Source organism: Eptesicus fuscus, chromosome 22, assembly GCF_027574615.1.
Source record: "Eptesicus fuscus isolate TK198812 chromosome 22, DD_ASM_mEF_20220401, whole genome shotgun sequence".
Classification (NCBI taxonomy): Eukaryota; Metazoa; Chordata; class Mammalia; order Chiroptera; family Vespertilionidae; genus Eptesicus; species Eptesicus fuscus.
In genome coordinates, this window is record NC_072494.1 from 21151952 (window position 1) to 21178123 (window position 26172).

Consider the following 26172-nt stretch of genomic DNA (forward strand, 5'->3'; position numbering starts at 1 on the left):
AGCTCTGCCTGTGTTTGACAAAGCAGCCACAGACACTACCTAAACGATAGGCGTGGCTATGTTCCAACAGAACATCATTTATGGATACTGAAATTTAAATTTCACATGATTTTAACATGTCATAAAATACCAATTTCCTTGGCCACCTTCACCTCTGTTTTTTACCTTATTGCTCTGCCCTGATAACCCACACGATACCTAACAACCTGATCAGCTCCTGCTCATTCTCCAGAACATCTCCTTCCTGTAAGCTTGCGGTGACTGCTCTGGCCCTCACTCAGTCTCTCCCAACTCCAGGAACACGTATAGTCTGGACCACGTAACGTAGGGCTGATTGTACAGCCTGGAGTGAGACAGACCAAGTATAGGTTCCACCTCTCCTACTGATCATTCTGTGAACTTGGGCAAAGTAACTGACCTCTCTGTTGCTCAGTTTTGTCATCTCTCATATAGAGAATTGAGTGTTGACTTACTCAAAGCTTAAGAAATCCAGTCATCTCTTTGTGTTCTGAAAAAATGGCTTATTGCAAAGAACCATTCTTTCCCATGAGATTTAGACAAGACTCACAGATGCTACCTTTGTTTACTGGTGACAAGGCCAGACATAGATCCTCAAATTTCCCACTTTGCCCTATAAATGATTAGCTGAACTGTTTGCCCCCACTGATCAATCAGAACAAAAAGCTTGTTATTAAACTTTGGTTAAGCTCCTCTCTTTCCTCCAGGCCCCTGAACGCTAGCCCACTTTCCGCCTAAGCCAGGATCCAGACCCTCCTGAGAACAGGCTGGCCTCACACCACTTCCCCACCTACTTCCTTCTGGCTTTGCTCACGTCTCTCTATAAAAGAGAGACATAACTTGCCTAACTCTCAAGATGCTTGCAGACCTTATCAGAGCATTCTCCCAATTATAATGTTCCCTCCCCTACCTAACCCTCCTTACAATACTATTTTTGAATAAGGTGACCTCACTAAACCCCACTTTGTCTTCTACTTGAAAAAATATATTCAAAGCGCTTAGCAGAGTGCCAAGATGTCTAATGAAAGAAGCTGCTGTTATTAGCATTATTGCTTTTGTTATTATGTTTGTTACCTTGCTACCACAAATAGACTGCAAATTCTTTGAGGTCAGTATCATACTGTAGAGCTCTCCACAGTACAGTGCTGGGCACATAACAGGTCTTTAGTAGATGTCTGCTGACTGACTGATGAATCTGTCACTGTCATATCTGGAAGCTGACAACCCAATGTGACCCTACATTTATGACAAACTGGATCGTGTGTAAAGGACACTTTGCTCTGTTCTGAGAAAGAAGGTGGTCAGAGAAGGACTGAAACTACCACCTGAAGGAATCTTCCTTCCTAGGCAGCGAGCGAACATGGCAACTCCTGTTTCCCTTCCACCTTCTCGGCACATATAATTGCTTTTACACTAGAGACTGTCCACGGCCACGACAGAGAACTGTTGGTCAATGGTGAGAAGCAAAGGAGAGAAATGAGCAACTTTGGGAGAATGCTGTCTCCAAGCACACCCATCACTTCAGGGGCTAGTAAGACCTTCCACAACCATGGAGAGGTTGGAACAAATGCCCGAAGGCTGTGTTTTTCTTCAAATATGGAAGAATATTATATTCTGGAAAGTAGAAGTTATTAAACATTATATCCATTCCCTGTGTGACTTACAAGAGGAGAACATGGTGATAACAGAGACCTAGAATGAGTTTGCCCTGAGCAAGCCATCATGGCCAACCTCACATTCTCTGTTCAAAGTATTTTTAGGTTTTTAGATGCCTCTGGCTAAAGAAAATCTATTAATTCCACCATTCCCATGAGTTCCTCCCATTTATGAGAGGTAGTATGACCAGCTAGTTAAGAGCCAGGTCTTTGAAATCCATGGGACCTGAGTTCTCTATGCTTCACTTTGTGTGTCTGGGAAATGAAAATGATGGTATCTATCTTTCAGAGCAGAGTGTGAGAATTCAATAAGTTCGTGTATAACAAACCACTGTATTTACAGTGAGAGCTCAATAGATCAGGGGTGAGCCTATGACAGAGCTAGCCTGCTACCTGGGTGGTGTGGCCCGAAAGCTGAGAGTGGATCTACATAAGTACAGTTACACAGACAGGGTAGGGTCATACTGAATGGACCCCTGAAAGAGCAGACAGGAATGTTAGACTGGAAGCAACAGTTAAGAGCGAGCCTTTGCCTGGCACCACAGGAAGTGGTGTGGAGGGTGGAAACAGCTGCTGAAGACGGGTCAGGTGTGTAACACAGGCTGAATTGGAATGAATGAGTGTTTGAATGGATGGCAGACAGGAAACTGTCCTAACAACACAGGTATGGAGCTCTGGGGGTCAGATTGGGGTGACAGCTATGTATAGAGAATGAAGGCAAACCAATGGAGTATTTCAGAAGAAATAAGAGAATTTGGTGCCAAGTCTGGATGGAGTTTGAAGAGAAAGCTTTTCACCTTATTAGAAACCACATAACAAAAACTCAGAATTTTTCTAAGCAGATTTCACATAATTTTTGTTTTCAGGGTTTGTTAATGGCATTTCTCAGAATAACACAAACAGACAATGAAAAATATTTTCAAGGTCTAATGTGAAGGGGCAGCTAGAGTGAAAGTTAAGCAGGGTTTTGGTAAACCTTTGAGAAGCCTTTAAAATCCCCTGATATGTTACAAATCTCCAAGAAGGGAGGCAATATAGCACACAACGTCGACCAAAATAATCTAAATACGGAATTCATTGTTCACAGAGTATCTTGTTGGATTAGTGGGCTGCAGGGCCCAGTTGGGAAAATAATCTATTAACATTTTTGAGAACCTATTCTGGGCTGGATGCTCTGCCAGCCCTAACTCTTAGTTCTGACAATTCTCTGCAACATCCTGATGATCCCATTTTGCAGATGAGGACACCAAGGCTCAGAGGCTGTAGTCACACTGAGTCTAACTCCCAGCTCCACCTCCTCCCTCTGCACCAGGCTTCCTTCCCCATCATAGACCTAGGAGTTCTTCAAAGTCTGACTTTCCAGCTTTCTCTTTCTCAAGAACACCCAATTGCCACATATTGCTTATACTGCTTAGTTTTCAACAATTTCTGTAGCATTTCCCTGGAAGGCAAGATTTCATGCACCAAGCCTGCTGATAGCAGCTTCCAACCTATTGGCTTCACCTGCAGTATGCATGGCTTCTGGTGGTAGCCTTCAGGTTTCAGGTTATTCCTCTCCCTTTGCTCCCCAGAACCTGACACCTATGAACATGACAACACAGGCAGGAGGGGGTACGATGAGCATCTCCTGATTCTCCACGCAGGTGGGTGTGATGTGGGAGGGGATGGAGGCACGGAGGAGGTCCTGGTGCCTCCCAAGTCCCCAGAATTGACATGTTTCCACACCAGTGTTCACAGCCGCTACCACAACTGTTTAGTGTTAAATTTAGAATAAAAACCAATTAGAAGATAACAAGGAAACATATGTTCAGAGTGGCAAGAATCAGAATGTTTATGGAACATGACCTCTAGCTGCTGTGGGAAGGATGAGTGCATTTTACCACCCTAAGTCCCAGCCCCCACCATTCTGTCTTCACCACATCCCTCGTTCAACTCCATCCAAAGAGCTTTCAATGAAAACTGTGATTTTACTGTGGCAGATGGACTAACTGGTATCTGAAAACCGGAGGTCATCGTTGACCCTTCTCCCCTGCGCTGGGGCAGAGGGATGAGTCGGGTGGGTTGAAGGTGCTTCCACGTGGGCCCCCATCAAGGCAACACATCCTTGTCTGAGATAAGGATGCAGGAGAGAATGTGGGTTGCCCATTCCTCCCTTGTATCTCAACAAGATGTGTCTGCAGCTCACTAAAAAGTGGGATATTGCCAGGATGGAGACCCCAGAAAGGTGGGTCTGCTGCCTTTAGTTAGCATCCTCTGCTATGTCAGCATCCAGAGACAATTGTACTATAATAGAAAGCAAACATTCTACGGAATATAAGCTGCAATGGAAGAAACAGTAATAAAAATAATCCTATCTAATAAAGAGGGAATATGCAAATTGACCCTCATGCCGTTACAAAGATGGCAGCGCCCATAGCCACAAGATGGCGGCACCCAGTCCCCTCAGCCCCGCCAAAGTCCCCCAGTCCTTTCAGCCCCGCCGGGTGGTGCCAGGTGCATGGTGCAGCCAGACCCGCCCTCAGCCCCCCAGCCGCCCAGGGCCAGCCTGAGGCGCAGGCAAGCCTCGGATGGCAACTGCCCAGCCAATGCCCAAGGCGCAGGTAAGCCTCAGATGTCGGCTGCCCAGCCTCCCAGGGCCTCCTGAGGCTCAGGTAACCAGTGCTGGCCAAGGCTTGTGCTGCCGGCAGTGGCAGCAACAGAGGTGTGATGGGGGCATCGCCTCCCGCCCCTGAGGGCTCCCGGACTGTGAGAGGGGGCAGGCCGGGCTGAGGGACGCCCCATCCAGTGCATGAATTTTCATGCACCAGGCCTCTAGTAAATTATAAAAGGCAAAAGTTCTGCTACTCAGCAGTCTGTATTTGCCCAGTTTCACATCTGGGCTAATGAGCTTTAACTTCTGGCTGCTCCATAACTGCGGGTGGGGGGGGGGTCACTGCAGGACTCATAGGGGTCCCATTTACATCACCCAGGATACTTCTGCAGTGGGCCTTCCTGTAGTGTACCACATCCTCACCCTCCACATCCAAAGAGTCACCTACTAATGACTTTCCTAAATTACTGTCCCATACACCCTACACTTGACATTTCTTCCCCTTTAATCCAGACCTTCAGCTGTTCCCACGTGCTCTCCTCCAAAATGTTTCTGACCGATCACTCTGTCTCTGGCTTTTAAGTCCTGCAATCATCCTCCGCACCATGACCAGATGGATGCTTCTGAAGCCCAATTGGAACAGGTCCTCTCTTCACTGAAATCCTTCAGTAATTCTCCAATGGTTTCAAGATAAAAATAAGAGACTAGGGCTTGGCCAGCCGGCCCTAAGGCCCATCCCCTGGCCACCTCTAGCCCCATTTCACAGGTGTTTGTGTTCTCATGCCCCCACGTTTCACCTGCCTTGCCTTTTTCCTGTTTAGAATATCCTCTCCCCAGCAGCCACCCGCTGATGTCCACACTCCCTCCATCACTGCTGCAACACCTCCTCCAGGAAGGTTTTCCAAGCCCTGCCCGTCTGAACTCAGAGCTCCTCTTTGGTGCTTCCTGTTCTCAGGTTTCTTACAGTGCATGTCACACTTCATTGTAGATTCTGGTTTACTAGACACCTTTCCACATATTTGATGAACAACTTCGGGAAGGGCCTGGCATTTATTCGTCAATGTATTCCTAACACTTAGCACAGGGCCAGGCATTCAACACATCTTTAGCAGTTGGTATTTAGTGAGTGCTCACTAACTGTGGGATGGCATTCTCTCCCCAGGGCTGTGGTGGCAAAGTAAGGGGTGGGCAGAGCACGGATTTTATTTTCTTTGCTATTATGTTAACAATGCCTAGTCATAACAACTCTGTTAAGAGTGGATGAGCTCATGTCTGTTCTGGCATCCCCATGGGATGGCAAAGGGACAAGCGCAGAGCCCTCCCTGGTCCCAGCAAATGGAGAAGCAGATACAGAGCTGAGAAAAGGATGCCCACTGACCAAGCCCAGGATCCAGGCCTGGGTCTGCCCCTCTTTATGCAGCCGCAGACTAGCAGTTCCATGTGTGGACCTCAGTTCCCCCTCTGGAGCTGTGGGTGCTGGGCTACCAGGGGAGGAGTGTGACAGCCCTCGTGCAAGGACACAGGGGCTGTGGGCAGATGTCCCAGGCGGGAAATAGTCCTATGGCTCAACATCCTGAGGATCTGGGACCATATACTCACCCTGGAGACATCCAAGGGACAGCTCTGCTTTGCATGGTGCCGTCTGTGGTTTCACAATGCAAAGCGAAGCCAGTGTGACTGAGAGCAACTCACAAAAACCCTCCCCCTCAAAAAGGCACCCAGGCCACCTACCTGCTGCTTCCCAGGGTGGTGGGAAATACAGACTGTGTAAACAATACTAACAAAGGAGAATTCTGGCATATATAATGCCGTTATGATTCTTCCTCAGGGCCTTTGCAGTTATAATATTTTGTAATTCTTTAAGGGAACTAGGCAATAACATTTGACCTACCAATCTCACTCCCCTGCTCAGCAGGGTAAGAAGTGGTCCACCCTCCTCTTCACCACCTCCTCCACCCTCCCACTCCCTGCCTGCCCTTCACAGTATCGCCTGCTCAGCTCCCCCCACACTGACACCTCCACTGCCTTCTACCTGTGGAAGCAACTCGAGGCTTGGTCCTGGCTGCGCTCTGACTCAGCTTTCCTCCCTCGCTGAGCTCGATCATTCCCAGGGTCATGTACTGGCTGAATTCTACAGACCCCACATGAGCATCTCTAGTGTTTGCCTCTGCTCTGACTCCAGACCTACATCTCCGACAGCCTACCTAACTCCTCCACCCAGATGTCTCTATGGAAACTCAGAATCAAGAGGGCTGCATGAAGCTCTACTCCCCACCTTCCCCCAGTCTGTTCGGTCCTATTGGCCCCAATTTGTAAATGGTACTTTAGTATCATCATTTGTTCAATCAAATATCTAGGAATCATCTCAGTTCCTCTTCCCTTGCTCCTCCCTCTCCAGACCCACCCTGTCTTCAAGTTCCTCTGGTCCATAAACAACCTTCGCTCTGTCCTTTCTTCTCCATGTTCAATGCCAGGGTCACTGTTTTAGGTCCCTGACTGGTGTCCCTGAGTCCACTCTGGCCTTGATGCTGCTCCAGCCCGTGCAGAGCATGTGACTGGGCTTTTGCCTCAGTGGCTTCCTTGCCAGTATCCTAGCGGGGTCTATATGGTGTTGCATGGCCAGCCCATCCTTTCCGGGTTCCAACCAGACCATGGCTTCCTGGCTCACTCTGCTCCAACCCAATTAGGCCTCCCCACCTCAGATCTTTGTTCCGGCCATTCCCTCTTCCTGGGATGCCTTTCCTCCAGCTCACCATCCACAATTCAGCGTAAGTGCCACTCAGGCCTTCCTGACACCCTCTCTGAAGTGGCCGGTGCCTCTGCGACCCTCTATCACAGCCCAAAGTTCCTAATATTCTGTTTACTCTTCATTTACTTGTTTATATTGTTTCTGTTTATATTGAGAGCAGGAATCAGGTCCCTTCTACAGCATCACCTGCTGAATGCCTGCACAAAGTAGAAACTCAGTAAACACTCATTGAGTGATAAACAATAAAGACCAATAAAAGAATTTATTTTAAAAAATGGTGACGGAATTATAAGAGAAGTTTTCTGTGGTTTCAATTTGCTTTTATGTTTACCTGTAGATCATAAGTGACCTCTACCAGCCCAATGATTGCAAGATACATGCTCTATTCAGGTCCCAACATATTCATTATCCTTGAAGAGAAAGATCATGGAAATTTTGAAAGAGTAACACTTTTTCTTCCCCTGCCCCCAACCCTGTGCAAAAATGTACAGACCAGCAAAGCAGGAGGGCTGGCGTCTCCTATTTATCTTTATCTCCACGACTGATCAATAGTCACTACAAACCCTCTGTGAGCAGAATCTATGGCCTCACCTCTGGGGATTATGCAGTGGCCACAAAGTCCCTTGTCTACAGCAAAATAGACAAATAAAAATACACAAAGTCGTAAATGCCCCGAATACATCAATGTACATAGAACCAGTTGCCACAGTAATCAACTAGACTTGTAATAAATTGACAGGAGGTGCTGTAGCCATCAGCAGGCAGTGGAGGCACATCTGAGGAGTGACGTTAGAGGCCACCTCTGTGGACTCAACCTGACCAAAGAAAACCTAAAGAAACAGAGATGTCAAGGGGACCCAGGCTGCTAGCTTATCAGATTAGGCTGGTTTTCCCCAAGTCACTGGCACTCACGTGTCACCTACAAAGCACATATTTTAACTGGCAGATTTACTAGGACACTGAACTGCAGAAATGCTTTTTTTTTTTTTTTTTTACCTTTTCTTTATATTTTTTTAATCAGCAAAAGCAAAACTTGTGAAGTTCTTTTTGAACCTGCATGGTTGTAGCAACTGCTCTCAACTAAGGGCTCTGTGGCATTAAACTCTGACCAACTCTGCCCCTTGCCAAACCTACCCAAGCCGATGGGCCGTGTGTGGTTATGACTCAGCCAAGCCATTTATTCCTCGTTAAGTTGGGCTTTAAGGGGAGACCACTGTGACCACTCTCTGGAGGCCCTGGTCATGAACTGGGTTTAGGCAGGTACTGTCCCTAATCCTGCCTCGGTGGGCAGTCACAAAGCTCCAAGGCAGTGGTCTGGGCATCCCACGTGTCCCAGGATGGTCCAATCTAGCCGAGCAGCTCCTCCCCCCAGAAATGCTGGTCGTTGCAAGGGGTCCTTCACCTAAGGCCCTCCACAGGTGCCCCTGGCTTCCCCTTCAGGTTCTCAGATTCTTCCTGAGGAGAGAATATGCCAAAGTCTGGTCCCTTTAATCCAAGGACCTGGTGGAGTGTGTGTTCTGGACCTTGGAACGGCCTCTTTTCACGGGTCTCACAGAAACTGACTAGCCAAGTGCAAGGAGAGAAGAGGGAAGATGAAGTTGGAAGAGGAAATAGTTATGCTCTACCTTTAACATCTAAGGTCCCACTGTGGCTAGGAGCCTTCTTTCATTAACCATTGCATTCCTGGCACCTCGCACTGGGCCTGACCTACAGTGAACACTCAATGCCCATTTCTGAATGATTGCATGAGTAACACTACTTTACAAAGCAACTTCCAGACTTCCCTGCAGGTGGCGCTCCTTGAGGTCTCCAAGTCCCAGACTCCTGAGCAGCCTTATATTAGCAGGAGAATCACAGTGCCCTTGGGAGTTTTGTTTTTCTTTTTTTTAAAAATATATATTTTTATTGATTTCAGAGAGGAAGGGAGAGGGAGAGAGAAATAGAAACACCAATGATGAGAGAGAATCATTGACTGGCTGCCTTCTGCACGCCGCCTACTGGGGATCGAGCCTGCAACCCGGGCATGTGCCCTTGACCGGAATCGAACCCGGGACCCTTCAGTCCGCAGGCTGACATGCAATCCACTGAGCCAAACTGGCCAGGGCACCCCTGGGAGTTTTAAGAGAGAAAAGCTGATCTGATTGGAAAACCATCTTCCTCTTCTCAGTAAAAGAGACAGAACTGATGTATTCTGGGGCCTTTGACTGTTAAAGCATTAATCATTGGCATTTTTGTACTGTAGCAGGCAGTTGGGGCCAGGTTTGAAAATGATGTCAACCACTATCATTTTCTTCAAAATTAATTACTTCCCTGATCCATTTTTTACTGATTTCCTTGACATTAGTTTTTTCTTGTTTTTAATTTTCCCTGCTAAGTTTTTTCTTTCAATAATTAAACCAACTTCCAAAGAGGTCCAGGAGATTCAGGAAGACTGACAAAGGAGGAACAGAAACCAGGAGTGGACAGAAGTGGTTAGTGGCCCACGGATGAGCAGAAAGGGGTTTGCTGATTCGTGGGTTTTATGTCTCCTGTTTCAATTTAAACACAGGTTGCATATTATACCCAACACATATCCCATTTCTCCCTCCCCCTACAAAGAAAACCTTCCAATTTGCTCTATAAGAAAAGTGATTATAGGAAGGGTGACAAAAATGACAGTTTCTGATTTCTATAACAATAACTGGTAGCTAGAAACTTGGAATAACGATCACAAATTGAACCTCCACAAATGGATTTATTTCAGTTCCTAGTATTTAACCCTAGTCCTGCCTTATGCTTGATACCTTAGTTTTCAGTGTAGTATATTTTTCTAATTCCAAGCTCCCAGTCATGACACTACACACCCACCCACCTCCACACACACAATAATCAACTCTGGAGATGTGGAGGAGGGGCCATGAAAGGGTGGGCTGGTGCCAGGAGGTTGGAGGGGAAGGTGTTTGGTGACATGCTGGCATAGACAACATGCTATCATTTCCCTTGGAAAAAGAGGAGGAAGCGGAAAGAGGATGGCATTCACTCATTTATTCATTTCACCAATGTTTATTGACTGCCTGCTAGATGCTGCACATGGTGTCACACATTGCAAGAGATGGGGCAGGGTAGGAAGTGATGTGACCGCCCCCTCCAGGCCTTTGAGAATACAACAGTGTCCCTCTAAAGCAGATTATTAATGGAAATCAAGAAAAGATAGGAGCCTAACGAAACACAAACACTACTGACATCTCTCAATTTCTATATGCACTCCTGTTGGAATTGGGCTGTTAGTAGGGAGAGGGTCCCACCCCTGGGGCACAGGAGGAATAAGTCTGTATCTGTATGCAGGCAGTGAACCAGACAGCAGGGGCTCTGAATCACAGTGGAAGGAAAGGCTGATACAGCTGGACACACTCATGAATTTCTCCCCCTTTGAAGAATGCACCTGACGGGTCCTTTGTACTTAAAAGGCGGTAACATCCAGGATGCTTATAAAAAAAAAAAAATGGCCCCCCAGAGGACCTTTTCCACAGAGAGCACATTTTTATAGCCCCTATCCCCTTCTCCTCACAAAAAAAAAAAAAAAAAAAAGAATAAAAATCCTTGACAGGTATATGGGTGGGGGAAGTCATGCTTATTTCCTGGTCTTTTTCCAGCAAAGGGGCTATGACTGGGACTGAAAACAGTGGTCAAAAGGCAAAGGATAGGATGTTGACTCTGATGTTTTGGATGGTTGACTCCCCTGATCCACTAGACTCCTTAGTGGGTGATGTGTGACTCCTAAAATACACATCAGTGTTCCTGTGAAGAGCGAGTTTAACCAGGGCAAGTGTTACCAATGTCTCTAATTTCTCTGAAATTCTCATCTGTAGCTATTTTGTTCAAAAATAGTGAACTGAACTACAGATTTCAGTAAAAGAATGCTAATAATAAAGATAACGAGTCAAGCACATTGAACACTTACAGAACACTAGACATTGTGCTTTATATATAATTAATGTATTCAATCCTTATTTGTAAGCTAAGTCTTCATAGCCCTATTTTGCCTACATGGAAACCGAGGCTCAGAGCCCTTACATTAACTTCTCAAGAGCCACAGCTAATAAAACAGTCTGATGCAGATCTGTCTGATTCTAAACCCTTGCTACAAACAATACATTAAACTCTTTCATTGCAATATCAGTTTAGTTAACCTAGCTATTAGCCTTGAGCCAGGCATTATTAAATGTTGCATTCTGTCATCAGAAGTAACATTATATGAGTATACAGAGTCACAGAACATTAGGAGTAGAAGAAACTCTAAGCATCATCTAATTCAGTTAGTTATGACACAGATGAGATTATTTTGAAGAGGGTTAAGAAATTTACCCAAGGTCAGGGCTGACTTATGGCTCAACTAAGACCAATAACCCAGGCCTATGGACTCCCCATCCAGTGCTCTTTCCCTCAACATGCTGCCTTGGAGAAGGATGGGAGATAATAGACCATTGCTGTTTAAGACACAAGGCCCTCATCTCAAGTGACGTGAAAAGCCCAAGTGATGTCCAGTTCAGATTTTCACATTTGATGTTAAATCTCCCTTGCATCACCATTTATTTTGTAGTTTTCCCTGCAACAAATATATATATATATATATATATATATATAGTGGGTTACAGCCCATAACTTAAGATCAAAATAGAATTCCTGGTAGGCAGATGCATTGTACTATTATGTATCCATATGTTTGCTTCTCTTGGATCTGTATCCCCATGGCCAGCCCACTTGAGGACTGATCTACACAATGTATAAAATGATATGGGCTAAACGAATTGGTCCCACCTTAGCTTGCTGAGTCTGAGAAGCAGAACAAGCCAAGTGTAGAGTTTCTTCTCTTCAATTCCATGAGAATCCAGTCCTCTCTCTTCTACAGCCACATCGGTTACCAGTCTGACATTTACTAAGTAACTATGTGCCCTACATTATGCTAGAAGCTATGAGAATTCTAAAGCTTATGAAGCCTTTGTGTTTGCTATTTCCTCTGCCCCCAGACCTTTGCATGGTCGTTCCTTCTTGTCTAACAGGCCTCAGATCAAACTTACCCTTATCCCACCAGGGAGGCCTTCTCTGTACCTACCATCTTTTATATATATGTGTGTGTGTTTTTTCTTGATTTCAGAGAAGAAGGGTAAGGGAAAGAGAGACAGAAACATCAATGATGAAAGAGAATCATTGACTGGCTGCCTCCTGCACACTCCCTACTGGGGATGGAGCCTACAACCTGGGCATGTGCCCTGAAGGGAATAGAACTGTGACTTCTTGTTTCATATGTCAACGCTCAACCACTGAGCCACACTGGCCAGGCTGTGCCAACCACCTCATTTAGCTCCCCAATCCTCCAGTCAACCTTTATGACATCATCTAGTTTTAGTCTCTTCATAGTGTCTATCACTATCTAGAATGATTGCTTTCATTTATGTGTTACTTGTCCCTTTCCGTCTCTCTTCACTAAGATATAAACTCTGTAAAAGCAGGAAACTTTTTGGTGCCATTCACCATTATATGCCCAGTTCCTAGACCAATGCTTAGATATAGGTTTTCAATAAACATGTAAACCCACTCTGAGGAAGCAGTCAATCAGTTTGTGAAGGCAAAGCTTATAATCTAGAATACTATATAATTAACTACTAAATTGTATGCTACGGATATTACATCACCATTGTCAGGGTCACAGTTATATGAAAGGAGCTTGGCCTCAGCACCAGCACTAAAACATCAACCAGATGAAAATATGAAGCGGTATGACAATGAGCAGTTTCTAGAGGGAACAAAGGGGCTTCTTGAGCACTACTTTTAAAAACCTGGAGAGAATAAGAGAATACCCGAGAAAATAAGATGGGATAGTGTTACCTACAGAACCGAGTTTTTTAAAATATCAGCTTATCACCTTTAATCGTGATTGTTGGCACGTTTCCAATTCCTCTCAGTGCCCAAGGGCTTAAGACTGTTCAATTCTGCACACAAGCCTAATGATCAATGCCTTAATCAGGGAAACGTCCTGGTCCATTCAGGCTAGTCCTCTTGCCTGTGACAGTCCCTGGTGGACAGGATACCACGATGTCCCCATGGAGGCCACGTGCCATGGGTCCACGGCGAAGTTCCTGCACTGGAGGGGGGGGGGGAGTGGAGAGAAAGGGGAGACAGGGAGGATAACAGGGCCCCTCCCTGATGGTCTTCGATTAAATTACATAGCCTTTCTATTCAGAATGTGGTCCTCGGATTAGCAACTTTGGGGTCATCTGAGAGCATGTTAGAAATGCAGAATCTCTGGCCTCACCCATATTTCCCGAGTCAGAATCTCCATTTGAACATGATCCCAGGTAATACAGGGCACAGTAAATTCTGAGACGTGCTTCTACTAGTATTTAGGAAAACAAAACTATAACAGATCACAGCAAAACAAAAAAACAAAAAAATCACTCAACAATCAAAAATCCGGAAAACTCAAGGAGAAAGGCAATGGGGACCCACTATTAAGTCCAATATCTGGCCCTGGTCCTGGTGGGTTCACCTTAGATCAGTGGCCTGGCTTCAATTAGGTCTTGATCCCACTTTCATTTGGTCTACTACCCGGGTAGTGGAAAACATGGCATCCTGTGTGGTAGAAATACAACCCGAGGAAGGACTTTGACTCTAATCTGACTTATGACTTCTCAGAGCTAGAGGGTGGACTTCAGGGAAAAACTGTCAGCTTGTATCTGGGAAGAAGAGGAAGCTATTCTTTTTAGCTTTCCCCATGGAATGGAAGCAACTGGCTAAAAACAAAACAAAGCAAAACGAAAGAACAGTGGATTTTGCACTAGAAGGTACAACAGACAAGAAGAGTTTGCTTATTGCCAACTGTCGACCCACATGACCCCAATGATAGGCACCAAAGGCAGTGGCAAGACCAGGCAACAGCAAAGATCAGATCTGAAGTAACGATGAAAATGATGTTGGCAAAGGAAAGAAAGACCCAAGGAAATCCACTCCGGAATGAAGAAAAAGAAAAGGAAATATACTGTGCTTAGCACGTCAGGTGGAAGATTGAAAGGTAGCCCTTGGAAGTTCTTATCTGAAGAAGGTTCAATTTTTTACAGTCACGTCTCTAATCTACAGATCTATAGTTCTTTACTGGTTTCTCTTGAAATGAGAACAAAATAAAGGGTTCATTCCTTCAACAAACAGTGGATGTTAATTATATTTTAGGTACTTTTTCAGAGATGTAGACTCAAAGATTAATGAGAAATAGTCATAGGGTTTTGCACCTCCTCCCAGGTTTCTATCCAAAGTTCAGCTCTCTGTAGGGACAACTGTGCACTTTGTTTTCAGTTAACTTTATAAGACTTTATTCAAGTTAAAACAAACCTTTCATAATATAATTTCCATTAAAAGAGTTTTATTGCAAAAGTGGCACATGCCTACTGTGGTAAAAGCAATACAGAAGTTTTTAGAATAAAAAAATATAGTTCCCTGCCCCATATCCCTAATCTTGAAGCAAACAGACAACTGGTTCTTATAAATACTACACAAATAAAATAATTTTGACTTTGTACACATCTCTCTCTCTCTCTCTCTCTCTCTCTATATATATATATATATATATATACACACATATATATGTATATATATCTACACTAATAAAAGAGTAAGATGCAAACTGACCGTACCTTTGTGACGCCCACCAGCCAATGAGGAGTATGCAAATTAACCCAACAAAGATGGTGGGTTAATTTGCATATGCAGGCGCTGAGCGGCCGGGGGTGGGGTGGGACGCTTGTGTCGTCGCCATGGCGACAACGCAGGTGTTCCGCCCCGCCCCTGGCCGCTCTGGGCCTCTGGGCAGCATGGGAAGGCAGAAAGGCGGGCTCCAGGCCGGAGAGAAAAGGAGGCTCCAGCTGGAGCAAAGGCGGTGCTGACAGCCAGGGGAAGAAAGGCCCATTCTTGCACAAATTTTCATGCACTGGGCCTCTAGTGCATGTGGTGTGTGTCCATCACCCCAGCATGCACCCTCTCCAATCTGGGATCCCTCTCACAATCCAGGACTGCTGGCTCCCAACCACTCTCCTGCCTGCCTGCCTGATTGCCCCTAACCACTCCCCTGCCAGCCTGATCGACACTTAACTGCTCCCCTGCCAGCCTGCCAGCCTGTTCGCCCCCAACTGCCCCAACTGCCCTCCCTTGCCGGCCCGGTCACTCCTAACTTCCCTCCCTTGCCAGCCTGGTCGGCCCTAACTGCCCTCCCCTGCCGCCCGATTGCCCCTAACCACCCTCCCCTGCTAGCTTGGTTGCCCCTAACTGCTCTCCCCTGCTGGCCTGGTCACCCCTAACTGTCCTCCCCTGCAGGCCTGGTTGCCCCCAACTGCCCTCCCTTGCCGGCCCAGTCACTCCTAACTTCCCTCCCTTGCCAGCCTGGTCGGCCCTAACCGCCCTTCCCTGCCAGCTTGGTTGCCCCTAACTGCTCTCCCCTGCTGACCTGTTGCCCCCAACTTCCCTCCCCTGCAGGCCTGGGTTCCCCGCAACTGTCCTCCCCTGCAGGCCTGGTCGCCCCCAACTGCCCTCTTCTGCCGGCCCGGTCACCCCTAACTGCCCTCCCCTGCTGGCCTGATCACCTACAACTGCCCTCCCCTTCTGGCCATCTTGTGGCGGCAATCTTGTGTCCACATGGGGGCGGCCATCTTGTGTGTTGGAGTGATAGTCAATTTGCATATTACCTCATTATATAGAATATATAGTGTGTGTATGTGTGTGTGTGTGTGTTATAGTGTGTGTGTGTGTGTGTATACACTGAGTGGCCAGATTATTATGCTTGCTGAATGCATAATAATCTGGCCACTCAGTATATGTATATATTAGAGGCCTGGTGCATGAATTCGTGCATGGGTGGGGTCCGGCCAGCCTGGCTAGGGGGAGGGGACATGGGCGGTTGGCTGGCCTGCCTGCTGGTCGAACTCCTGGTCGAGGGGACAATTTGTATATTAGCCTTTTATTATATAGGATATACACTGAGTGGCCAGATTATTACGTATACAGAGATCACAATAATCTGGCCACTCAGTGTGAGAGTGTGTGTGTGTGTGTGTGTGTGTGTGTGTGTGTATATATATATAGTGTGTATTTATATATGTATATAGATATACACACATATACCATATACACATATATACTATAATGGGGTGGGCAAAACTAGGTATACAGTGTGAGTATGTGAAACCCAGAGTTTATTTTTGCATTATTATTAATTATTGTATTATTTTCCATATGAACAACTGTAAACCTACTTTTGCCCCATCCTGTAAACATAGTGAGAAAGATGCCTGCTAAAATATTAAATATACAGGGTGTCACAAAAAATGCATATACACTTTAATAGCTGATAGCTCAATTTTCAAGATGAAATGTATTTTAATGAACACTGCCTTTATAATTATTCAAAGTGTGTGTATACATTTGGGGGGGGACATCCTATATTTATGAAATTTTTAAAAAAGATAGGGAGGGAGGTGGGAGGGGAAGGGGGAGGGGGAGAGGGAGAAATATGGTAAGTGTTGCCAAGTCTACTATCATGGGAGACAGTTATACAGAAAATGACAAGACAAGGAGATGTGAAGAATGCTGCCAAACGATACATACACAGAGCTGTAAGAGCACAGGTTAAGCAGCAAAGAACTCTGCTCAGAGCATCAAGGAAGGCCTGGTGCAAGTGATGAAATTCAAGCCGGTTCCTGAAGAGCAGGAAGGAAGAGATGGTGGAATGACGGTAGACTAGAGGACAAGGTTAGACAGACAGCACGCACAAAGACTCAGAAGTATGGGAAAGAATCAATGCCCTTTTCCAAACCAGTGGAACCTTGATCCTGGACCCAGGGTTGGGGCCTGACTCTGGGATGGGGTATAACTTAATGGCAAATATCAATTTATAGAGCTGGGGGGGTGGTGGTGGTGAAAAAATGCAAGTAAGGAACAGAAATCATAGCTAGAAAGACTAATTTGCTGATCCTAAGGATCTAAGAAGAGAGAAAAATCCTTCCAGCAATTAGGCAACTGAACAAACACCAGGAAAAGGAGAGAAAGAGAAGAGTTCCAAGAGCAGGGCAAAATATTTCCAAATGAGACAGTAGTTGTGGAGACTTTCAAGAGTATATCTATGAACTTAGACTGGGAAGGGAGGGAATTTCAGGCCTTAAACTGTCTGGAAGCAAACTGAAGTGATAGCAAGTAGCCTTGTATTGTCAAGAGTAGAGGATGCTTGGGGTACAGAGGGGTTAGTGAATCAGCAGTAAGAGGACAGAGGGTGTGGTAGACTGAATAATGATTAGGACTAGAGATGCCCAGGTCCTAATTTCTGGAACCTATGAATGGGATTTTGTAGATATGCTTAAATTAAGACTCTTGAGATGGATAAATTATCCTGGAATATGTGGGTGGGCCCAATATAATAAAAGGGGCCCTTATAAGAGGAGTCAGAAGGTGTCAGAGAGAAGGGCATGTAACTCATAGATTGGAGTGATGTACTTTGAAGATGGAGGAAGGGGCCACAAGCCAAGGAATACGGGTGGCCTCTAGCAGCTGGCAAGGGCAAGGACATCTTGCCACTCTGGAGCCTGCAAAAGGAACCAGCCATACTGATTGATACCTTGAGTTTAACCCACTAAAACTGATTTTGGACCTCTGGCACCCAGAACAGTCAGAGAGTGAATTATGTTGTTTTAGGATCAATAACAAGGGCGTGTATACATCAGAGCTAAAGTCAACAGTTGGACTGTGACAAAGCTGGCTCCTAAGTGGCAAAGTGGATTGAGATAAAAAGTAAAGCACAGTGCTAAGGCCATGGACAAATTTCCCTCCTGGGCTCAGTGTTCAACCTTAAGGACAATGCAATACTGGGGATGGATGCAAGGGGAAAACCCAGAGTTCTGGGAGGGTCAAACTCATCTCCAGCAGTCCAGAGGCTGGCAACCCTTGAACTACTGGCAAACAGAAATAACAGACTTTTGGTTTATCACTAGGCCGTGGCATGGAAACTAGGAAGCTTTTCCAGCTGGTCTTATCTATATTTGCTTTCATTACACTCATTTATTGGCAAATTGGAATCAGAACAATTTTAAGATGCTGAAGTTTGAACCCTGTGGTTGTGTCCTTGAGTTTAGAGGAATCAGGGCTTGGGGTGGGGGTGGGGCCAGGGGGAATACCTGTAGCAACTGAAGTCCAGACCAGACACAAGTCTTTTACTTCTTCTGGAAGAAAGTAGCCAGAGACACTCTCAAGCTTCTGCTACTTCTTAAGCAAGACAAAACAAGACTGTGTGGAGCTGAAAGGACCAAGAGCATCTCAGCCATGGGGGACCATTTTCCCTACTGCAGCCTACTCGTCCCTAGTCCCTTGATCATTACATTTCCATTGTGCTAATTTCATTACTAGCCCTTTAGCAGCTCACATATCCATAGCTTGTCCTCCTCAGAATGCCATGACGGTGAGCTCAGAAGACATTCATGAACGGCGATTCTTAACCAGTCCTGGTTGACCAGAATCCACATTAACTAGCCAGCACTCCTCTACCAGAAAGCAAATTCAGAAGGTTTGAAAAACACCAATGTCTTATACTTACTTGGACTGAATAGTAATTTTCTATCAAACAATAGACAAGGAAATATTTGTGAGGCTGGTATCTGGAGCTACATAAACCACATAGCTCACATCAGTAGGAAAACTGGGTGTAAACACAGGGCGGGAGGGCAAGAGAAGGAGTTACTGTTTAGCTGTTGGAAGGGGTTGCCAGTCAGTGAAGGTCGGGACTGTGTGGTGCAGGAAGTGGTGGGGAGACTGTGGTAACCGACTCCTTCTCCTCTACTCCATAAGAACAGCTGTTGCTACGGTAGCAGAAGCATGGCGAGCGGCTGGTAAACCTTTCAAGGATTCTCCCTACAAGAACTAACACAGTGACCATACAGTTTGGGCACCATCCTGAATCTAAAGTTTCCCCTGAATACCCGCATGCTGAGATAGGGTTTTAGCAACCAAACCTTGGCATTTTAAGGATGGAAACAGGGCATCAAGGCAATACCCACATTGGTCCTTCACCTACACACTCCTTAAGTCTGGTCCTATTGCACCTAGACAGCTAGGAATTGCTGTAAAACTTGGGGTGTAAAATTTGTTGATGTTCACCTTTGCTGATGTCTTCATATTCCAGCCAGAGTCGCCGCTGGACCTGCTTGTTTGGGTACCAGATAGAGCAGGACTCCTCAAAGCCATAGATAGCTTCCTGGATGTAGTGGTTGCCAAACTGGTCCAACAAGGCCACAAAATCCCCACGGGATGTCGCCCCATCAAGGGAGTGGAGAGCATTGCTGAGGGCTGTGGAGAAACATCACCCAAGAGTAAGAGTGAGAACTCACAATGGGGGCATCTGGGTTCCATTCAGTCCCAACTGTGGATGTCCTGTGTGGCCCAGAGTGAGTTGCAGAGCTGGCTGGGATTACAGGTGAATTTCCATTCAACTAAACCAGATCTTTTGTTTCCTAAACAAATTATCTATCTCTTTAAGCCGGTTGGCCATGTTGTTAATTGTACAAATTAAGCAGAACATTGCTAAATCTATCCCCCTGCTTAAGTCAATGGTTGTTTTTTTTTTTTTTTTCTAAATTATAAGTCGTGACATTAAATCAATTTAGCCAGTTCAAATAATAGCATTTGGGGGGGGGGGGGAAGAGAAAAAGAATAGCATAGTCTAAAATAGACACTCAAATACCAGCAGAGAACATTTCTCATCGTAAGATGAAGTATCACTTCATGGAACTTCTGTTATATGTGGGAGTGTGCCTATCCTAGACTTGCTCTCCCTGTTTAAGAGAATTATATTTGTCTGAAAAATAACTTGTGGCAAATTTTCTGAATCCGATGCCTGCTGACCCTGGCCAGCTCTCCACAACACTTCTTTCATCTAGCCCTGCACACCTGTGTCCTATTAGTAAAAGGCAGAGCCTGGTCCAGGCATGAGACCCCAAGTCCACATCACTGAGATGCCAGGGGCCGTTCTGATATGCAGAGACCCTGTGTTGGGTAGGGCCTATACAGCCGGAGTCTCCTAGAATGAAGAGGGGCTTAGTTCTTTCTTGGTGTTTCCTGCACCAGCAGTCGACTTCAGTAAGATCCCAATCCCAATCCCTTCTTGCCAAGAATTTTTCACAATAAATAAAAAGGTCAGAGTCCTTTCTGTCCTCTGCAGATGTTCTCTACCCTTAATGCACTTCTTTCTGTGTGCACAGAGCCTTATCTTTTGGGAGCATATGTTTCTCTGCTCTTCATAACTGCAGCTAGCCTCTAACCTTTCTCTCTCTCCTGCTGGCCCTAAGCTCTGCCTCCCCATTGCTGACCCCAAGACAACGCTCCCTTGTCTTGTCAGCCTGTGCCAACAATACCATCTGAATCTAGTTAGCCTTCCATCTAACACAGAGAAGCCAGATTCTGTAGCATAAACGTCCGGTCTGGAACATTCCTTAGGCGCCCTCAGAGGACAGAGTTGAGTAATGTTCTCCTTGTCCATGGATGAAGCAGAATAGAGACATAGACCTATATTAAGGCCATATTTACAGAAATTTTCTCTTTTGCAAATTGTACAATTTTCTCTTTTGCAAATTGTACAAATTAGAACTGCTTAAATGCTAGGAAAACTTGATTCAAGGCATTTACCACTAAGATTTGAAGAATACTTGTACAAGGCACCTCACTGTTCTGTTTTAGAATAATTTGTCCTAAGTTTCAAATTCACTATTCCTTAACTTACTACATCTAGCTATCTATCATCTGTTTTGTTTATGTGCTGTTTAGGAATTGTAAGCTATTTTCTATTTTCCTTCCCCCAACACTCTTTCCTGCTTCTTTCCCTTCTTTCCTTCATTGTATGAAACCTCTAAGTTTGCTCCTTGCAATTGGAACTAAGTGATAAAGTAGGTGTTTATCTTCAGTGGTCCCTGCCTTGCCCTTTCCATCTTTTCTGACCCAAGATAAAATTTGCAATGTAATCCATCCTTAGAAAAGGGTCTGCTTCCAGCCATTTGCCCTGAAAGGTGAGTCCGACTGAACTGATTATCTGTCTCACTTAGAATGCACCTTCAACAGTGGGCATTCAACTGTGCCCTGGGGAAGGAACTCCCACCCTGGAGCAGGTGGGAGGGACAGAATGCTGCTGTGCTCACCCTGAGAGATGGTCGCTTGGTTGAGTTTGATGTGGTACATCACAGACCGGACCTTCCAGTGCTGCAGCACAGGGTAGCCAGACACCTCGCTGAAGTTCACCATCCCTAGGGCCAGAGGAGAACACAGGCTCAGTGTATGAGATGGATTCCCAAGTCCCAAACCTACTGGGTTGGGCTGGGAGGGGGTGTGGGGGCAGTAAGTGTGAGAAAATTTTTTAAAAAAATGTATTTTATTGATTTTTTACAGAGAGGAAGAGAGAGGGACAGAGAGTTAGAAACATTGATAAGAGAGAAACATCGATCAGCTGCCTCTTGCACACCCCCTACTGGGGATGTGCCCGAAACCAAGGTACATGCCCTTGACCGGAATCGAACCTGGGACCCTTGAGTCCGCAGGCCGATGCTCTATCCACTCAGCCAAACTGGTTTTGGCAGTGTGAGAAAATTTGATGGAGAGAATTTCTGGAATCATAGTCACAACAGATATCATTCACTGAACCCTGATTCTGTGCCCAGCATTTTGCTAAAACCTCTGAACCTATAAAGTCATTTGATTCTTGTACAATAGGTATTATTATTTGCATTTTATAAATGGGAGACTAAGGCTCAGGCAGGGTGTTTGCATAAGGGCCCTAGGCCAACAGGTGTGTCTGAGACAGCTAGGGTTCTTAACCATTCTGCTATAATATTCCCTTAATAAATGTATATCAAATGCTAGGCTTACTGTAACACACCAGGTTTTTACTGCCTTTAATAGTTGCAGTAATTGACTTAGCTTTACATACCTGATAACATTGATTTTCCCATCCCATTTAACTGATCTGTGTTTAGTATTTAAGTTTTAATTAGTCTGAAGTTGATCATGCTTATTTCTTCTTTACCAGGAGGGAGAGTGTCAGCGCAACTAAGTTAAGGGGCAGGGATGGCCCTCTATTGGGTGCCATTGATGTGCCAGGCAAATAAAGTGATGATAAACACTTTATTTGCGCTCCTCCTTTTATTGGTGGGACACCTGAGGCTCTAAGAAGCCAAGTTACTCATCCAAGGTCACTCTCAAGAAACCCATCCTTGTAGCCTCTTTGTGATGTTATAATGGGCTGTTCCTTTTTGAGCACCTTGGAATGGCACCCTATCTGAATTCTGGCCATTACTATAAAATACTACAGAAACAAAATAATTAGGCCACAGGTAGTAAAAACAAATAATCACCTTGCTAAGTTTAGAAAACCAATTTTAGCTTAATTTCTATGCCTAATGTTTGCTATGTATATATTATAGGAATAAGTACGTAGAGAGACATATGCATATTTATATGTGTGTATATATACAAATATAATGGCCATATATAAAGTAAATTTAGAAGATAGGAGATAGTGAGTGTGTGTATAAATATAATGGGAATAATACATATGTAGTGAATTATCCTGCAATTTTAACCCATGCTTCTTTTAGGCATAATCAACTAATTTAATACCTAAACTAGATGAAGAATGGGTGGGATTAATTAGCTGCTTGTCAATGCTAATCAAATTAGGTGAGCAATTGCCAAATTTCCATTTCTGTGTGAATCATATGGAATAATTATTGGTAAGATAAAAAGAAAAAAGGTCAGAAGAGGTACTTGGTGAATCAATTGCTTAAATCTAACCTTAGGCCATCAATGATAAGTTACTTAAGACTCAGAAAGGGTTTCAGCATTTTTTCTTTCAAATGTTCTTCTTTTAGGGCATAAAGTTTTGTGACAACAGTCATTCTACTATCTACTCTGGCTTTCAACCTTTATGCTAATTTTCAAATCATATAAATGAAATTCTGCTTTCACAAGTTTAAGACCCAGTCACATACCTCAAAGTCATGTTTTATTGGAACATAAAAGAGGCATGCTTTGGAGGACTGTTCTAGGTAACGTGCACCCTCTAGTTAATTCATTTCATCAGCTTACTTGATTTTTAAAAGTCTAATAATAAAAAAATATCAAGCCCACTAAATAAAAATTTTTCAATATATTATAAAATGTTCCCTTTAATTGAATTGTTTCCTAATGGGACAAGAGAGGAGCAGGAAATCAGGAGACGGCTGTTCTAACGCTGGCCATGGGCGAGGGGGGTCTGACTGCAAGTCTGGGGCCTGAGTTTCCTCTCTCTGGTCACCTGGCTAGAGGATCTTTGGGTTCCCAGTTGTTTTATCTATAAAGCTAGAGGCTCAGCTGGGATGACCTAGTCCTTCCTTCTCAATTCTGTGATTCCAATCAGGCTTTTTGACTTTGGACTAGGCAACTCGAGTTTTACAATTTTCCTATCTGGAAAGTGGGATCGTGATTCATCTTACCTGCTTTATAGGTAGGCTATCAGAACAAAATTACGTTCCGGGTATAAAAGTACGTTGAGAAAAGATAAACCACTGTATGGAACATGGCTTCCAAAATGTCACCTCTACCTCACCTCACTCATCACCCCTAATTATGTGAACCTGACATTTCTTAATTGATGCTTTTGTTATAAATATCTAGAACAGAGGAACTAAAAAATACAGGAAGCACGAATGTAGAAGAGTAGAGAGGGATGAGTGTCCCACATTCACCAAGGGTGAGCCAGACAACCGAACTGCTGCATTACTTAACTGCCAAACAGCGATTCTACTTAATGCGTTTATGCCAGAGCACAGCCAGGGAAACGGTTACATAACTGTGCTGCTCGGCAGATGTTGTTCTGTGTCCACTTACAGATAATATTTCCATTATTTAAAAAGAAAGGGATATTTTAAAGTAGATATACTTTTCAGCTGAGTCACAGAGTTATTTCTCAGTGTGCCCCTTGGCATTGCAGTTGGCTCGAGTTAATTTATTTTATTGTTATTTGGAATACATTTCTGAATGACTCTTTTTTTCAAACTAAGTATCCCCGACTAATGTTTTCTCCAGAATAAACATTAATTTTTTCCTTAACTATGCCTGAAAAAAAAAAGAATAGATTTATGTGAGAGGAAGAAAGGAAGAAAGAAAGGGAGGGAGAGAAGGAGGGAGGAAGGAAAGAAGAAAGGAAGGAAGCTTTCTATTATTTATTTGAAATGTCAGGGGATATATTATCACCAAAGTTCTAAAGTCTGTTTCCTTTGGTTGACCTTTAAGAAGTTCCTAAAGAACACAGAACTCTAGATCTTCATATTGCTTTAGCGATTGTGATGCCCAATAGGCCCACGAGTGGCGACAGCAGCCTCTTCTACCTCCTTGGTCTGCCCCTGCACTCTCTTTTCCTTAATGAAGAGACTGAAAATACAAATAGATGATGGCCAGATCATATGTAAAAACAGAACTCTGACCCAGAATCTGCAGCAATCAGCCCAGAAAACCAACCTATCCATAGTAATCAGCCCAAGAAGCGAGTCTACTATCCTACATCAGATCTGTAGGAAGTCAGAGCACTATCTCTAACAACCAGTCAAGGATTCCAAACAGTAACACCTGTAAAAGTTGGCCCAACATGACCAGGACTTGATTAATAACTGACAGATTCCCAATTTTTTTTCTTGCTTCCAACTTAGGTCCAACCAGAGAATGCCAAATATGTCCCCCTAAACACTCACGTAGAATGCCATACTCCTGGGTAGCTGGCCCACTTACTGCCAATAGCTCCCTCAGGACTCATCTGGCCTCTCTTCCTCCCCTCCACCTGCCCATCTGTCTCTTCCAAGATGAAGTGATGGCAGCCGACTCCCATACTACAGATTCTATAGTATGGAGCAGGCTATGAATAAACAGCTTTCACCTGTTTTCATCTGGTTAGTCTTCATTTATTTCCACACACGTTATTATATGAAAAAGGCTGGTAAAGCTCAGCCTTGACTGTTATTTTGATAAAGGGGAAAGCAATCAGCAAGATAAAACACACAAGTTAATATTTTCTAGTATGTCTTCAAACCAGAAATTCTGAAAGATGAAAATAGCCATTACGTGAAAGAGAATTCTCTAGGTACATAAGTTTAGGAACTGCTGGTTTAAATAAAGTCAAAGGATTTCTTTATCTCAGGGTTTTTGGAACCTGTTGTATGCTAAGATGTTGTAAACAGTTGAAGACAGAACTTACTTAAGAGTGGAGTACTGCCGGTGTGGCTCAGTGGTTGAGTGTTGACCTATGAACCAGGAGGTCATGATTTGATTCCTGGTCAGGGCACATGCCGTGGTTGCAGGCTCCATCCCCAGTGTGGGCATGTAGGAGGCAGCCAATCAATGATTCTCATCATTGATATTTCTATCTAATTCTCTCTCCCTCTCCCTTCCTCTCTGAAATCAATAAAAATATATTTTTTAAAAAAGAGTGGAGCACTGTTTTTTCATGCTTAGAAATGCTGATATAGAATATTCTGAAGATCATTTCACTCTAAAATCTTATAAGTTAGTAGGTTTATGGGTATTACGACCTATATTAGCACAATAGTGTGACAAGATATGTAATTACCTGTGTGACTCTTAGGAAAGATACAAGTAAAATGATGCCCCACTAGAAAGTTAATATGAAAGAAATCTGGTCAACCATCTCTTTAATTGACTCTTCTGGTTATTCTGGGCTTTAAGTAAATAAGATGGATTCCTTTATACACCAAAGAAGAATTCTTGGCCTATATGGCACCACTTCTTAATCAAAATAGGTTAAAAACAAAGGTAGGCTACAAAAGTAGCACTTCGGAACATAGACTTCTCTCTCTCAAGGCCATGAAAATGGAAGTGATCTGTACCGATACCCTGCACTCTTTGCCTCCAACATGCCAAACCAGGCAAGATCCGAGGGCACAGGGAGAAAGAAGGTTCTGTTGTGGCTGGTGACCGAATTCATATCATTTCCTTATTTCCAAAGATGTTCTTACGTTTCTCAGATTTATCCACCCACTCCTTCCCAAAAAGCTTCAGGTAGCATCCAGGACTACTCTGTGTTCTCCCAGCCTGGCGCCCCAAGTACAGTCTCACCTGCACAG

General features: G+C 44.4%; 1 protein-coding gene across 2 annotated transcripts in view; it reads right to left on the bottom strand.

Moving 5' to 3' along the window:
* ASTN1 (astrotactin 1) overlaps positions 1-26172 on the bottom strand; it is a 267479-nt gene that overhangs the window by 31391 nt on the left and 209916 nt on the right. For both annotated transcript variants that reach the window (XM_008145884.3, XM_028152060.2), the window contains exons 15-16: positions 21205-21309; positions 19175-19363 (exon numbers count right to left, since the gene is read on the bottom strand). In XM_008145884.3, coding sequence (XP_008144106.2) covers positions 19175-19363; positions 21205-21309 — 294 coding nt within the window. The remainder of the gene's footprint in view (positions 1-19174; positions 19364-21204; positions 21310-26172) is intronic.